The sequence below is a fragment of the Rhinopithecus bieti genome, unplaced genomic scaffold, assembly GCF_001698545.2.
Source record: "Rhinopithecus bieti isolate Rb0 unplaced genomic scaffold, ASM169854v2 scaffold_36008, whole genome shotgun sequence".
Classification (NCBI taxonomy): Eukaryota; Metazoa; Chordata; class Mammalia; order Primates; family Cercopithecidae; genus Rhinopithecus; species Rhinopithecus bieti.
In genome coordinates, this window is record NW_016816204.1 from 1135301 (window position 1) to 1152661 (window position 17361).

The following is a 17361-nucleotide window of genomic DNA, read 5'->3' on the forward strand; positions in this document are numbered from 1 at the left end:
TCAAAATCTCATATTCATGAAAACTTTTGAAACCTATAATAGCAAAACTAAACATGAGGTTAAATGTTTACTAATAGAGGAATGTTTAGTAAATCATAGTAAATAAAAATGATGAAATATGTAGCCATTAAAAATATTAATACTTTATAGGCCACACCTATAATCCCAGCACTTTGGGAGGCCGAGGTGGACGGATCACCTGAGGTCAAGAGCTTGAGACGATTCTGGCCAACAAAGTGAAACCCTGTCTCTACTAAAAATACAAAAATTTGCTGGGCGTGATGTGGTGCGCCTGTAGTCCCAGCTTCTCAGGAGACTGAGGCAGGAGAATCACTTGAACCCGGGAAGCAGAGGTTGCAGTGAGCCAAGATTATGCCACTGCACTCCAGCCTGGAGACAGAGTGAGACTCCATCTCAAGAAAAAAAAAGGATAATTATTAATGCTTTGTAGATAAATGGGAAAGAAGGCTGGGCATGGTAGCTCACACCTGTAATCCCAGCACTTCAGGAGGCTGAGGTGGGAGTATCACTTCAACCCAGGAGTTCAAGACTAGCCAGGACAAAATAGCGATACCCCATCTCTACAAAAAAAAAATTGTTTTTTAGTTAGCAGAGCATGGTGGCACATTCCTGTAGTCCCAGCTACTCCAGAGGCTGAGGTAGGAGGATCGATTGAGCCGAGGAGGTCAAGGCTGCAGTGAGCTGTGATCGTGCTGCTGTACTCCGCCTGAGTGACAGAGTGAGACCTTGTCTCAAAAAAAATTAAAAATAAAAAAATGGGAGAAAAGAATGCAAGTGTTACATATAACATAGATCAAAATAAATTTCAAATGAATTTATTAAATAAAGTTAAATGTGAAGACTATAAAAATGAGTATTAAAGATATGAATTAAGAGAAAACTTCCTAGGCTTGAAAGCAGTGAAAAGTATGAAATAAAGTATTTTGTTTACCAAAAACGTCAAGTTTCTATATATAAAATAAACCTTCATAAACAAAATTACAATGTAACTGAAGAACTAGGGAAAATATTTGAATACACATCGGAAAGATAGCTACTGTTTCTGAAATACAGTAGTTTCCTGAAAGATAGCTACTATTCCTGAAATATAGTAGTTTTTTCAATCTAGAAGAATAACAAACTTTTTCTTAATGGGCAAGGTACATGAAATAGCAGTTCACAAAAGAAGTGTCAGTGGCCAATAGATATAAGGAGAGACATCTGGCCTTATTTATTAATCAAGGAATTATTAATTTAGATAACAGTAGTTATCATTTTACTTGAAAAGTTCAACAATTCTTTAAAATATGATAATGCCCATTGGTGGCAAAGGTATGATAATGTTATAGAACCAAACTGATGTTTGCTCACCTGGTACAGTAAAACCACATATATGCACCAAGGTTTGCAGTGATAGAAAGAAAGGCTTTCATTGCAGGGTGTCAAGCAAGGAGGACTAGGCAGCTAAATTATCAAATCCTGAGCTCCCTGATGGCTTGCGGGCAATGATTTTTAAAGGCAGAGGTAAATTTCAGGAAAGCAGAAGCTACAAGCAAAATCTTAAATCAATATATGCAAGTTACACATTGGTTTAAGCTTAAAAGGACAGGATATGTTGAGGCGGGGGTAGGGAGGCTTGCAAGTGGTAGGTAGATTCAAAGATTTTCTGATTTGCAATTGTTAAGGAAGAGAGCCTTTGTTTAAAAATTTGGGGTCAGTAGAAAATGTTAACTGGCTAGGGGAGTGACTTTCTCCAAGCTCCCCAGAAAGAAATTTAGAACAAAGGACCATATAGTTCAGTCTTCACTTCCCTCTTAGCTGGGAGCTGATCCATTAGCTGATCTGAGTGCCGTCTGATCCTTTCAGTGGTTCCTTCAGTGGTTCTTTCTGAGGCTCAGAAAGACAACTCAGGGACATATATTAAGACGTTATGTTTAGCTTCTATAAAGCAAACATCTCTTGAACTTTAACTTCCTTGGCTATTGTTTTAGGCTACTATTACCTTCTTGTTTAAGTTGCTTATTTATTTCTGGGACTAGCTGGGTGCCTAGAATGTCTCTTGAAGGAACTTCAGAATTTTCCATTATTTCCATGCTTGGGACCACAGGCCTCTAAAAAGAGGATCCTTGCTCAATCTCAGTAAAACAACTTTCATTCACTGCTAGTAGGAGCATAAATTGATAAAACTTTTGCAAAAAAATTTATTGTCCATGTGTATTCAAAAACTTGAAATACTTATATCCTTTCCAATAGGACTTCTACTTCTAGGAAACTATTTCAAGGGAATAATTGGAAATGTATCCAAACCTTTCTACATGAAGATACTCTTGGTGAATCTGAGGGAAACAGTGAATCATAATAGAAAAGTTATGAGGTTCGATAACCCACTCAGGCACCCTAGAGTTTGAATTCTGGAACTGCCATTTACTAGCTGGATGACTTCAGGCAAGTGACTAAATTTGTCTCACATTTACTGTATTCATCAGTAAAGTGGAGGCAATACTTGTTTCCTAGAATTGTTTTACCTATTAAATGAGATGAAATATATAAAGCACTAGGAATGTAGTTGGCACACAGAAAATTTTAGCTATCACTTTTATTATACACATATGATAGGGGAATATTGTGCATATATTAAAAATTATCCTCATGAAACATTTTAAAACATGAGAGAATGTAAATGATAGTCTGCTAAATGAAAGTCAAAATATAAATATGATCACATTTTTTTACAATAATGTTTAAAATATATAGAAAACATTGGAAAGGAAATATCTCTGGCTATGGCCAAGTGAGGAGGTTGACAAATCATCTCCCCACAAAAGCAACCATAAAGCTAGACAAATGGACACAAAGCCATTTCACCATCCTTGAAATTGACCAAAAGCATTAACAAGCTGAGAAGTACTAATGCATGAAAAGCTAAGGAGTTTGAGACCTTCTTGTCTGGGGCTGCTTTGCCTTCCCCACCCTTACCTTTAGCTCAAGAATGCATGAAAGAATTATCCAGTGGGGGTGAGCTGAATGCCAAGCCCCATCCCTACTCTGTCTCATTATGATCATGATGGAAGGCAAAGGCGAAGCAGGCATGTCACATAGTGAGAGAAATAGCATAAAAGAGAGGAGAGCGGTGCCAGATTATTTTTTAACAAGCAGATCTGTTTGTAACTAACAGAGTGAGAACTCATTACTTCAAGGATAGCACCAAGCCATTTATGAGGGTTCTACCCCACAACCCTAACACCTCCTACCAGGCCCTACCTAGAACACTGGGGATCACATTTCTTTTCTTTTTTCTTTCTTCCTTTTTTTTGAGACATGGTCTTCTCACGCTGTCACCCACTGGAGGGGGATCACATTTTAACATGAGATTTCTAGAGGATAAAGAGCCAAACTACATCAAAATGGCAATCTTGATGGAAGGCAACCAACAAATATGTAATAAGAGTCCCAACAGGGAAGAGTATAAAGACATAATGTCTGAAAATATCCCACATTTGATGAAAACATTAATTTACAGATCCAAGGAGTTTAGAAAATCCCAGTTAGGATCAGCACACAGAGGCCCAAAATATACACATTATATATAGTCAAATGAGGGAGAGAGACAAAGAGAACATCACGAATGCAACAGGAGAAAAACAATTCATCACTTACAGGGGAGAATCAATATGGTTAACTGCTGATTTTTTCATCTGAAACAATGGAAACCAGAAGGCAGTGGAATAACATATGCAAAATTCTGAAAGAAAAACACACATACACAAAAACTACCAACCGAAAACAAAGGCAGGGCTGGGTGCGGTGGCTCATGCCTGTAATCCCAGCACTTTGGGAGGTAGAGGTGGGTGGATCACCTGAGGTCAGGTGTTTGAGACCAGCCTGGCCAACATGATGAGACCCTGTATCTACTAAAAATACAAAAGTTACCTGGGCATGGTGGTGTGCACCTGTAATCCCAGCTGCTCAAGATGCTGAGGCGGGAGCATTCCTGAGGCAGGAGGTTATAGTGAGCCAAGATCACACCACTGCAACTCCAGCCTAGATGACAGAGTGAGACTCTGTCTCAATAAAAGAAACAAAAACAACAAAGGCAAAATAAAGACATCCCCAGATAAATGCTGAAAGAATTTGTTGCTAGGAAACATGCCTTGCAAGAAATACTAAAGGAAGTCTTTCAGCTTGAAAGGAAATGACACCAGTTGCTAACTTGAATCCATAAGAAGAAATGAGGAATACTTGAAATGGTTAAATATAAGTTAATATAAAGGAGTTTAGAAATAGAGCTTTTTCATTTTTACTCTTAACTTCTTTAGAAGATATGATTGGATAAAGTATTTGTTATATTGTTGGGTTAACATATAGATTTAATTTATATGATAATAGCATAAAGGAAGGAGGATAGAATGGAGCTATAGTGGAGCAAAGTTTCAGTATTTTACCAGAATTAAGATAGTATTGGGCCGGGCGTGGTGGCTCAAGCCTGTAATCCCAGCACTTTGGGAGGCCGAGACGGGCAGATCACGAGGTCAGGAGATCGAGACCATCCTGGCTAACACGGTAAAACCCCGTCTCTGCTAAAACTACAAAAAACTAGCCGGGCGAGGTGGCAGCGCCTGTAGTCCCAGCTACCCGGGAAGCTGAGGCAGGAGAATGGCGTGAACCCGGGAGGCGGAGCTTGCAAGTGAGCTGAGATCTGGCCACAGCATTCCAGCATGGGTGACAGAGCGAGACTCTGTCTCAAAAAAAAAAAAAAAAAAAGATAGTATTGATGTGAAATAGATTGTGATTAGTTAGGATGTATGTTGTAATCCGTAAGTAACCACTAAGAAAATTGTGTGTGTGTACATATGCATATGCACATATATATGTGTGTATGTCCATACATATTATATATACACACATATTTATATGTATATCATACATATATCTCAACAAAGGAATTAAGTGGGATATCACAAATATTTGTTTAACATAAGGTAGTTAAAGGAAGAACAGAACAACAAAAAACAGATGATATATAGAAAGCAAATAGCATGGAAAATAAAAATCTAAGTATTTCAACAATATTATTGTATGTAAGTGGTCTAAACACACCAATAAAAGGACAGAAATTATTGAATTGGATTTACAAAAAAATCAAGATTCAACTATGTACTGTTTAAAGTAGACACACCTTAGGTTCAAATACACAAAAGGTTGAAGTAAAAAGGTACAAAAGATATACTATGGAAACAGAAAGGGTGATAGCTGAGTAACTACAATAATACCAGACAAAATAGTTTTAAGACTAGAAATACATATTACTGAAGACAGAATGGATGTCACAATGATTAAAGCATCAATTCATTGGGAAGATAGGACAATTATAAGTGTATACACCCTTAGCAGTACAGCACAATCATCTCATAATACTTGAAGCAAAACCCAACAGAATTGAAAGGAGAAATAGGCAATTTGGCAATAGTATTTAGAAATTTCAGTATTCAGCTCTCAATACTGGAAAAGACAACTGTATAGAAAATCTGGCCAGGTGCAGTGGTTCAAGCCTGTAATCCCAGGACTTTAAAAGGCTGAAATGGGTGGATTGCTTGAGCTCAGAAGTTGGAGACCAGCCTGGCAAAATGGCAAAACCTCATCTCTACAAAAAATAAAAAAAATTGGTTGGGTGTGTTGTTTGTGCATGCCTGTGGTCCCACTACTTGAGAGGCTGAGGTAGGTGGATCACTTGAGTCCAGCAGACAATCAAGGCTGCAGTGAGCTGTGATCATGCCACTGCACTCCACATTGAGTGACAAGAGTGAGACCCTGTCTTATAACAACAACAACAAAAAAGAATATCTTTGGTAAGTACAAACTTACCATAGAACCCAACAAATCATTTCTAGGAATTTCTAAGAGAAAAGAAAACCTGTATTCACACGAAGACATATATGTGAATGTTTATTGCAGCATTATTTATAATAGCTAAAAGCTTACAATAATACAAATGTCCACAGATAGTGAACAGATAAACAAAATGTGGTGTATCTATACAAGGGAATACTATTTTGCAGTGAAAAGGAATGAACTACTAATGATGTAAAATTCCCAAATCACTGAATCATGCACTTTAAGTGGGTACGTTGTATATATGTGAATGTCTCAATACAGCTGTATTTTTTTTTTTTTTTGAGATGGTGTCTCACTCTGTCACCCAGGCTAGAGTGCAGTGGTACCATCATAGCTCACTGCAGCCTCGAACTACTGGGTTCAAGTGATCCTTTGCCTTAGGCTTCTGAGTAACTGGGACTACAGGCATAGGCCACCACATCCAGCTAATTAAAACAAAATTTTTTTTTTTTTTTTGTAGAGACAGAGTCTCATTGTGTTGCCTAGGCTGGTATCAAACTCCTGGGCTCAAGCAATCTCCTGCCTCGGCCTCCCAAACTGCTGGGATTACAGGTGTGAGCCACCATGCCCGACCTGTTTTTTTAAAAAAGTAGTAAACTTGGGCTAGGTGTGGTGGCTCACACCTGTAATCCCAGCACTTTGGGAGGGCTAGGTGGGCAGATCATTGAGGCCAGGAGTTTGAGACAAGCTGGGCAACATGGTGAGACCCCATCTTTACAAAAAATACAAAAATTAGCTGGGGTGGTGGCATGTGCCTGTAGTCCCAGCTACTCAGGAGGCTGAGGTGAGCTAATGGCTTGAGCCCAGAAGGCAGAGGTTGCAGTGAGCTGTGATTGTGCCACTGCACTCCAGTCTAGGTAACAGAGTGAGACTCTATCTCAAATAAATAACTAAAATAAAAAATAAAAAAATAATGAAGCAACTGACACCTGCTATAGCATGGATGAACCTCAAAAACATGCTAAGTAAAAGAAGGCAGATGCAAAAGACTATGTATTGTATGATACCACTTATATGAAATACTCTTTTTATAGAACATACCCCAGAGATGTTAAAATTTGAGAAAGCTTATGTCTTTGAATCTATGAAATACAGTATTTATCACAGAGGTGTCAGGATTGTGAGTGATTTTTAGTATTTACAATTAATATTGTTGGATTGTTTTCAAACAGCTTTATTGAGGTATAATTGAACTGCATATATTTAAATTGTACAATATTAAAGTTTTGACATATCTGTACATCTGTGAAACTATCACAACAATCAAGATAATGAACATACACACATTACCCCCCAAAGTTTTTTGTGTCTTCTATTATTCCTTTGCCCACCTCTGTCTACCCCTCCCATCTCGCCTGGCCTCCTTCGGTCTGGTTCTTTTTGTTCAACATAAATTATTTTGAGAATCATCCATGTTGTTTAATTTAAAATTGTTTATTTCAAAAAAGAATTTTAGGGAAAATTGTTGTAAAATCCTTTTCTGGTGATTTGTCTATAGTTTGAATTTTTCCATGCAAAGAGTTTGCTTTGAACTTTAAACTTGCCGTATCCTTCCAATTATAACTGATAGGGCAGCGGTAACTAAATAGATACTATTTCTTGTATAGAAGTGAATTCAACCTGTTAATGTTAATTTAATTTTATTTTTTTTTCTTTTTTTGAGACAGAGTCTCGCCCTATTGCCCAGGCTGCTGTGTAGTGCACCATCTCAGGTCACTGCAGCCTCCACCTCCTGGGTTCAAGTGATTCTCCTGCCTCAGCCTTCCCAGTAGCTGGGATTACAGGTGCATGCCACCACACCCAGCTCATTTTTATATTTTTAGTAGAGACAGGGTTTCACCATGTTGGGTAGGCTGGTCTTGAACTTCTGGTCTCAAATGATCCGCCTGCCTTGGCCTCCTAAAGTGCTGGGATTACAGGTGTGAGCCACTGCACCTGGCCTTTTTTTTTTTTTTTTTTTTTTTTTTTTTTTTTGAGACAGAGTCTTGCTCTGTAGCCTGGGCTGGAATGCAGTGGTGCAGTCATGGCTCACTGTAGCCTTGACTGCTCGGGTTCAAGTGATTCTCCTACCTCAGCCACCCTAGTAGCTAGGACTACCAGGCATGTGCCACCATACCTCGCTGATTTTTTTATTTTTTATTTTTTATTTTTATTTTTTTGAGAGAGTCTTGCTCTGTTCACACCATTCTTCTGCCTCAGCCTCCCTAGTAGCTGGCACTACAGGCACCCACCACCACGCCTGGCTAATGTTTTGTATTTTTAGTAGAGACGGGGTTTCATCATGTTAGCCAGGATAGTCTCGATCTCCTGACCTTATAATCCACCTGCCTTGGCCTCCCAAAGTGCTGAGATTATAGGCGTGAGCCACCATGTCCGGCCCACCTCGCTGATTTTTTTGTTTTGTTTTTAGTAGAGATGAAGTCTATTTTACCCAGGCTGGTCTTGAACTCATTATCTCACACAATCCTCTTGCCAAAGTGCTGGGATTACAGGTGTGAGCCACCATGTCCATCCTAGTTTGAAATTCTGTGTCAAAGATTAAAAGCATTCTGATTACAAGAGTTATGAGATGCCAGAATCAAGCCAGGTCGTAAGGTCTCCTCTAAATCCTTTAAATGCTAGAGTAGGCAACTAACTTTCTGTGGTGTTTTTACCTGTTCTAGAAGGAGGGAAATACAATGAAGTCTTTCAAGTCCCTTCTTTCTCTCTGATGTTAAATGTTGAAATTGTTTGGAAAACTAAATGGTAGAAAAATAATGTGTACTTCTTTCAAGTTTGTCTCATGTATTGCTTTTTTTGTTCGTTTTTCAGACCAAATGTTTACTGAGCTTTTTCCGGGATATTGGCCATCACTTGATTCATAATAATAAAATAGGAGGAATTAATTCTCTGCTGTCCAAGCAAGCTGTTTCTAAGAATCTGAAAGAAGATAAACCAGTGAAAGAAAAGGACATAGATGGAAGGCCTAGGCCTGGGGATGTGGTAGGTTGTTGAGAAGGTGATGATTTTGCCTGTTAGATTACATTCCAGAGACTTCACTGATTACTCACTTGGTGACTTGTATCAATATTAGTTTGCTTTTTTTTTTTAATTTTACTTTAAGTTCTGGGATACATGTGCAGAATGTGCAGGTTTGTTACATAGGTATACATGTACCATGGTGGTTTGCTGCACCCATCAATCCGCCATCTAGGTTTTAAGCCCCGCATGTATTAGGTATTTGTCCTTAATGCTCTCCCTTCCCCTTGGCGCTCACTCCTGACAGGCCCGGGTTTGTGATGTTCCCCTCCCTGTGTCCATGTGTTTTCATGGTTCAACTCCCACTTATAAGTGAGAACATGCAGTGTTTGGTTTTCTGTTCCTGTGTTAGTTGCTGAGAATGATAGTTTCCAGCTTCATCCATCCCTGCAAAGGACAATAACTCATTCTTTTTTATGGTTGCAGTTAGTTTGCATTTTGATGCAATGTAGAGATCATTGTTCTTGTCACTATGAAGACCATGTAGGAATTCAATTTTTGAAGTGTGTTCATTTTCTTTCAGCAGGCATCTAGTATAAAATCTCAGAGCTCAGATACTCCTTTGGAAGGTGAACCCCCTCTAAGTCACAATCCTGAAGGACAGGTAATTGTGCATAAAGTTTGGAAAATTAAGTTTAAGTTAACCAGACCTTTATTAAGCAAGGCATTTTCAGTGGAAAATGCTCGGACAGGATGTTAGTTATCATTCTATATTTGCCCATGACTAGTTGTCTGTGACTATGGGCAAATTTCTTTGTCTTGTTGACACTCTGTAAAATGAACTGGTGCCAGGTTAATTTTAAGGTCCTTTCCAGCATTAAAATATTATATCTTTTATTAATTCTACTGTGTTAAACATTATAAGGGATGCAGAGATGCATCTTCTGCAGCATTTATTCATCTGCCTTCAGGAAACTCAGCATCTGGTAGGAGAAACAGACTGGTATATGGTATATAATTTTGATAACCATAGTATATAATTTTGATAAGTGCTGTAATAGAGGTACAAATAAAAGTTCTGTGTGGGCTCTGAGGAGGCAAATATTGGGATGGGGAAGTCTAAGGGAAGGCTTCATACTAAGTCTAAGGGAAGGTTCCATACTGAGTAGTGAAAGATGAAGAGACCTGTTTGCTATAAGAAGATAGAGGGAGAGGCATTTCAGAGACAGGGAACAGCTTGAGAGAGAACAACACGGAGAATTTGCGAGAGCAGAATTTAGGGTGTGTCAGTTAATTACAGTGTATGGTGTATAGATAAATTAAAGGAAAGATTCTATAAAGAGTTAGGAAAGAAGAAAGAGGCTGAATCAGGTAATGGAAAGACTTGAAAGGCTTATTTAAAAGTTTGGACTTTATTGTATAGCTGATGACAGATTATTGAACCTCTTCTAGGAGATTCACATCCAAGGTTTTAAAGTCAGATAGAAATAAGACCTCATGTGTGTTTCAGGTCAGAATTCTTGCAAGGGTATGAAAAAAAGAGATTGAAGGTGGGGTAGAGCTGCAGGCTTTTCTTGTAGTATAGATGAGTGTTGATGACAGTTTTTTTTAGGGCAGGGGTTGCAGTAAAGAAATTCAGAAACCTGCAGAGGCAAGGAGATTGCAATTGGGAAGCTTTGGGGGTATTGATGAGAAAAGTTAAGGATAACTCAGGTTGCAAGCCTCACTTTCTGGAAGGATGACAACACCATTGAGAGAAAAATCAAGAGAGATTGACATTGGGGAAATAATAAATTCAATTTTGGACATGTATTTAGGATGCTGGCAAAAATCTGGGTAGAGCTGTCCAGCAGTTGGGGTTGGTAGATGGTAGTGATGAGACTGTGAGTGGGAATGTAAGAAGTTTATGAAGAGAATTTTTCTTCAGGACCCACCTGAAAGAAGGTCGCTGGAAGAAAGAATGGCATTCACTTAAAACAGTTCCTGGGAAAGTATTGAGAACAAGTTATACAGGGCTGAAGCCCTGTTACGCTGTAGAAGCTTCCAAGAATAAAATTGAAAATCCTTTCCTCTAAGAGATAACCACTGTTGCTCTATTTCTTTCCAGTTATTTTTCTATGTGAAAAGTATTTTAACAGTTGAGATCACACTGTATATGTAGTTATATATGCAGTTTTCTCACTTATTATATTGTGAGCATCATCTTATGTTACTAAATTTTTCATAAATATATTTTTTTCTGGAAATAAGAAAACAATGTCTTTACAGCAATATGTAGAAGCAAGGACATACATTGTGTTGGAAATTCAGCTGGACAAAGCTTTGGTTCCAAAGCGAATGCCAGAGGAGCTAGCCAGAAGGTTTGTAGCTATGGTGCTTATACTAGTTTTGTACAATTTGGGTGTAAATAAGAGAAAGTCAGATTGTCCCCATGATTGTAATTTCCCTTGGGCTAAGCAGGAGTTATCTGGTTTTTTTCTAGATGAAGTTTTTGTTGTTGTTGTTATTGTTGTTACCTTATCACAAAAGCATTGCATACTCATTATAAAAATTTTTAGGAAGCTGGGTACGGTGGCTCATGCCTGTAATCCTAGCTCTTTGGAAGGCCGAGGCGGGGAGATTGCCTGAGCTCAGGAGTTTGAGACCAGCCTGGGCAACACGGTGAAACCCCGTCTCTACTAAAATACAAAAAATTAGCTGGGCATGGCAGCATGCACCTGTAATCCCAGCTACTCGGGAGGCTGAGGTAGGAGAATTGTTTGAACCTGGGGGGCGGAGTTTGCAGTGAGCCAAGATTGCGCCACTGCACTCCGACCTGGGAGACAGAGAAAGACTCTGTCTCCAAAAAAAAAAAAAAAAAAAAAAATTTCTAGGAAATACGAATGAACAAGAAAGTATATAAAGATACCCAAGGCCAGGTGTGGTAGCTCATTCATGTAATCCCAGCACTCTGAAAGGCCAAGGCGAGAGGATCACTTGAGCCCAGAGGTTTGAGACCAGCTTGGGCAACATAGTGAGACCCCAACTCTATAAAAAATTGTAATAATTAAATTAAAATTTTAAAAAATTAAAAAATAAAAACATCCAGATCTCTACTCACCTAGTGATAACTGCTTTGAACACCTTGGTGTTATCCTTCTGGAGTTATTTTAAAGCCCCCTCTATTACACATACATAAACACACACATGCATGTTACATATACATATATGTAATTTTAAAAAACTGTTTATATTGTAGCATAGTGTTTTGCTTGTGTGTTACTAGGAAACTGTGCATTCATCTGGGTTATTCAACTTGTTGGCGAACAATTGTTCATAGTATTCTCTAATACTCCTTTATATACCTCTAAAATTGGTAGTAATGTTTCCACTTTCATGTCTTCTCTCTTAGTCAGTCTTGCTGAAAGTTTGTCAATCTTGTTGATCTTTCTGAAAAACTAACTTTTAAAGCTTATTGATTTTCTTCATTATTTTTCTATCCTCTAATTCGTTTTTACTCTAATATTCATTCTTTCTTTTATTATGTCTTCTGCTAGCTTTGGGCATAGTGTGCCCCGCTTTTGCTAGTTCCTTAAGGTATACAGTTATGTCATTGATTTTGAGTTTTCTTCTTCTTTAGTGTATGTGTAGAGAACTATATATTTCCCTCTGAGCACTGCTTTCACTGCATTTCATAACTTTTTATTTGGTTTTTGTTTTCATTTGTCTAAAGGACTTTATTTTTTTTAAATTTCCCTCATGGTTTCTTCTTTGAACCATTGGTTGAGTGTGTTGCTTAAATTTTCTTATTTCAGTTATTAAATATTCTTATTTTCTTAATTTTAAGTCTTCTGTTACTCAATTTTAGTTTTATTTCATTGTGATCAGAAAATATGCTTCATATGATTTCAATCTTTTTTTTTTTTTTGAGACAGAGTTTCACTCTTGTTGCCCAGGCTGGAGTGCAATGGTGTGATCTCAGCTCGTGGCAACCTCTGCCTCCTGGGTTCAAGTGATTCTCCTGCCTCAGTCTCCTGAGTAACTAGGATTACAGGCATGTGCCATCACACCTGGCTGATTTTGTATTTTTAATAGAGATGGGGTTTCTCCATATTGGTCAGGCTGGTCTCAAACTCCCGACCTCAGGTGATCTGCCCGCTTTGGCCTCCCAAATTGCTGGAATTACAAGCATGAACCATCATGCTCAGCCATGATTTCAATCTTTTAAAATTTATTGATACTTGTTTTGTGGCCTGACATATGGTATACCCTGCAGAATGTTCTATGTGCACTTGAGAAGAATGTGTAATCTGTTGTTATTGAGTGGAATGTTCTCTATATGTCTGTTAGATCTAATTGGTTTATAGGGTTGTTCAAATCCCTTCTGTCTTTTTGTCTTCCTGTCTTTTCTCTTCTCTTCTCTTCTCTTTTGTCTCACTCTGTCACCCAGGCTGGAGTGCAGTGGCATGATCTCAGCTCACTGCAACCTCTGCCTCCCAGGTTCAAGCAATTCTCCTGCCTCAGCCTCCCAAGCAGCTGGGACTATAGGAGCACACTGCTGTACCCAGCTTTTTTTTTTTTTTTTTTTTTGTATTTTAGTAGAGATGGAGTTTCACTATGTTGCCCAGGCTGGTCTCGAACCCCTTAGCTCAGGCAATCTGCCTGCCTCAGCCTCCCAAAGTGCTAGGATTACAAGCATGAATCATCATGCCCGGCTTAAATCATTTTTTTTTTTATTAATCTCCTGTCTGGTTGTTTTATCCATTATTGAAAGTAGAGTGTTGAAGTCTCTATTATTGTAGGACTATCAGTTTCTCCCTTCAATTCTGTCAGTTTTTGCTTTATAAATTTTGGGGTTCTGTTGTATATATTTATAAATGTTGTATTTTATTGTTACATTGAACATTTTGTCAATATTTAACGTCCTTATTTGTCTCTTGTACCTTCTTTTTATTTGTGGTTTATTTTGTCTGACAATAATATAGCTATCTCAGCTCTTTTTTACTATTTGTATGGAATATCTGATTTTATCCTTCCTTTGACTTCCTTCTGTCCTTATATCTAAAGGGAGTATCTTGTAGACAGCAGATAGATGGATTCTGTGTGAGTTTTTCTAATCTAATCTGCCAGTGTCTGCTTTTTAATAGGAAAGTTTAATCCATTTACATTTAATGTGATTACTGATAAAGGATTTACTTTTGCCATTTATCTGTTTGTTGTCTGCATGTCTTTTTTGTTGTTGTTGTTCTTTAGTGCCTTTATTGCTGCCTTTTTATATTTAGCTGATTTTTTGCAGTATACCATTTGGATTTCCCTCTTCTTTCCTTTTCTGTATATATTTTTTAGTTGTCGTCTTAGTGGTTAACTTGGAGACAACAATTAGCATCTTAAACCTGTAACAGCTTAGTTTGAATACAAACTTAATTTCAGTACTGTACACTCTGCTCCTATACATCTCCTATCCCTCCCCTGTTACATTGTTACTGTCACAGATTACATATTTATCTATTGTGTGCCTCTTAATATAGACTTACCATTATTATTTTATGCATTAGTCATCAAAAAAGAAGAGAAAGAGGAGTTACAAGTTGAAAGTACATTAATACTGGCTTTCATATTTACATTTACTAGTGTTCTTTATTTCTTCATCTGGCTTCAGGTTAGTGACTAGTGTCTTGTCATTTCAGCCTGAAGGACTCCCTTTAGCATTCCCTATGAGGAAGGTCCTGTTATCAATTGTCTTAATTTTGTTAACCTGGGATTGTCTTAATGTCTTCTTCACTTTTGAAGGATAATTTACTGGATATAGAATTCTTTTACCTTTTTTTCTGTAATTTTTGTAGAGACATAGTCTCACTATGTTTCCCAGGCTGGTCTCAATCTCCTGGCCTCGAGTGGTCATTACTTCTCAGTCTCCCAAAGTGCTGGGATTATAGGCATGAGACACTTGGATTTAGAATTCTTAGTTATCAGGCCGGGTGCGGTGGCTCAAGCCTGTAATCCCAGCACTTTGGGAGGCCGAGACGGGCGGATCACGAGGTCAGGAGATCGAGACCATCCTGGCCAAAACGGTGAAACCCCGTCTCTACTAAAAAAATACAAAACCTAGCCGGGCGAGGTGGCGGGCGCCTGTAGACCCAGCTACTCGGGAGGCTGAGGCAGGAGAATGGCATGAATCCAGGAGGCGGAGCTTGCAGTGAGCTGAGATCCGGCCACTGCACTCCAGCCTGGGCGACAGAGCGAGACTCCGTCTCAAAAAAAAAGAATTCTTAGTTATTAGTTTATTTTTTTCTTTCAGACTTTAAATATGTCATCTCAGTGACTTCTGGCCTCCATGATTTTGATAAGAAATCAGCTGTTAATCTTATTGAGGATCACTTGTATGTGACAAGTCACACTTCTCTTGCTGTTTTTGATATTTTTTCTTTGTCTTTGTGTTTCGACAATTTGACTATGGTGTGTTTTAGTGTGGATATATGAATTTTTCATGCTTGGAGTTTATTAAGTTTCTTGGATGTGTTGATTCATGTCTTTCACCACATTTGGGAAGTTTTGGGCCATTATTTCTTCAAAATTATTTCTTCCCCCTTTCTTCTCTAGAAAGGGGGAAGTTTCTTTCAGAACTTCCAAAATGTGTATGCTGGTCAGCTTGATGGCATCCTATAGGTCTTAAATTTTGTTCACTTTTCTTCATTCTTTTTCTTTCTGTTCCTCAGACTGAATTATTTCAATTGTTTTGTCTTCAGGTTTACTGATTCTTTCTTCTGCCTGATCAAATCTGCTGTTGAACCCTTTAGTGAATTTTTTATTCCAAATATTGTACTCTTCAGCTCTAGACTTCTTGTTTTTAAAAAAAAATTTCTATTTCTACTGATACTCTAATTTTGTTCATACATTGCTTTCCTTTTTTCTCTTTGTTTTCTCCATGGCTTCCTTGAGCTTTTTGAGTGTGTATAGGAAAGTCGATTTAATGTATTTGTGTAGTAAGTTTGATGGCTGGGCTTCTTTAGGGAGAATTACTATAGTTTTTTCTTGGAAAGAGTCATACTTTTATTTATTTGTACTATTTGTATTTTATCATTGTTGAAGACTGGACATGTGGATGCTATCATATGGGAATTTTGGAAATCAAACTTTTCCCTTCATTAGGTTTGGCTGCTTTTTACTGTTTAAGGTATAACTTGTGTTTAGCCAGTGTTTTGACAGATTTCCTTGAATGCCAGGATCTAAATACAAACAAAAACAAAACAAAAAATTTTTTCTGCCAATCTTTACAGATGGCTCTGTGCTGAGGCATTCTTTTAACACTTAACCAGGCCATTTATATTTCTGCCTCAGCCTTTACTTCCTGCTTATACTGAACCTGTAGATCAATCAGTGGTGAAAGCATAGGGTCTTCTCTGGTCAGCTTTAAGCATGCATCCTATCCTGGGCATACATGTGGCTTTCTGAATTTCCCAGTACACACAAGTACTTTTGAATGTTCTAATTTCCAAAGAAACTCTCCAGCTTTTCTTCTCAGGCTTTAGGTGGTCTATTGTATGTCTCAACCATAATGCTTTGCCCCAAACAGCTGTGGGGATTTGATAACCTTACAATGTTTTTGAACAATACTTTTCTACCCCGTGTAGGTTTCAGTACTTTTCCACACTGAGTTAGGAGAAACAGAGATGAGTGCCTTGCACCAGTCCCTCAGGCAGTCCCAGAAAAGTTAGAACAAACATAGTAATTTGAGAATAAGGTCTTCTCTGCTCCCTCCAGAATCAGGGACCAGTGTGCCACACTAGAAATCCAGGCTGCCACCTTTGAGAGTGCTGCTGAGCTGGGGATGCAGTGTGCAGTGGGGTGAGAGCAAGTAAAAATGTCACAAAGCTTTCCTGCTGATTTAGAATTGCCTTTTTCTGGATTCAGCATTCTCTTCGTTACTGTAAACCTTTTTTTTCCAACATTCTAACAAGTTGGTTCTGACAGTTTCAGTTTCTCATGTTTTTTTTTTTTATTAAGTTTATCTGGAGGGGTGGGAGTTTAGAGTTACCTGCCCTGTCATTTTGCTGACATCTAGACTTTACCTCTTGATGTGAGGAGCATTATACTCAGAGAAAGATGCAAGGAAATAGCGGCTTCTACCTTGGAGACTATTTATTACATGTATTTTTAAGACTTTAGATAAATATCCTCAAATTGCCTTCCAAAAAATTTACAGTTCTATAAGTGATATATGAGACTACTGTTTCTTCACATATTCACAATACTTTTTTATTTTTGCTATTTTGATGGGGAGAAAAGTTTCTCATTTTAATTTTAATCCACATTGTAATTGTGTAGTGAAACATTTTTACACATAATTATTAATAATTTGGAAGTTTGTTTTGAGAATTACCTGCTTATAATGGAACATTCATCTTTTATACCTGAGAGTTCTTGAGTTTTTAAAAATTTTGCATTTATGGCCAGGCGCAGTGGCTCAAGCCTGTAATCCCAGCACTTTGGGAGGCCGAGACGGGCGGATCACGAGGTCAGGAGATCGAGACC

At 38.1% G+C, this 17361-nt stretch overlaps 1 protein-coding gene across 1 annotated transcript in view; it reads left to right on the forward strand.

The window, feature by feature from the left end:
• Positions 1-17361, forward strand: part of CFAP70 (cilia and flagella associated protein 70) — a 118489-nt gene that overhangs the window by 37863 nt on the left and 63265 nt on the right. Inside the window, exons 9-11 of the mRNA XM_017854515.1 lie at positions 8704-8874; positions 9434-9514; positions 11119-11210. Coding sequence (XP_017710004.1) covers positions 8704-8874; positions 9434-9514; positions 11119-11210 — 344 coding nt within the window. The remainder of the gene's footprint in view (positions 1-8703; positions 8875-9433; positions 9515-11118; positions 11211-17361) is intronic.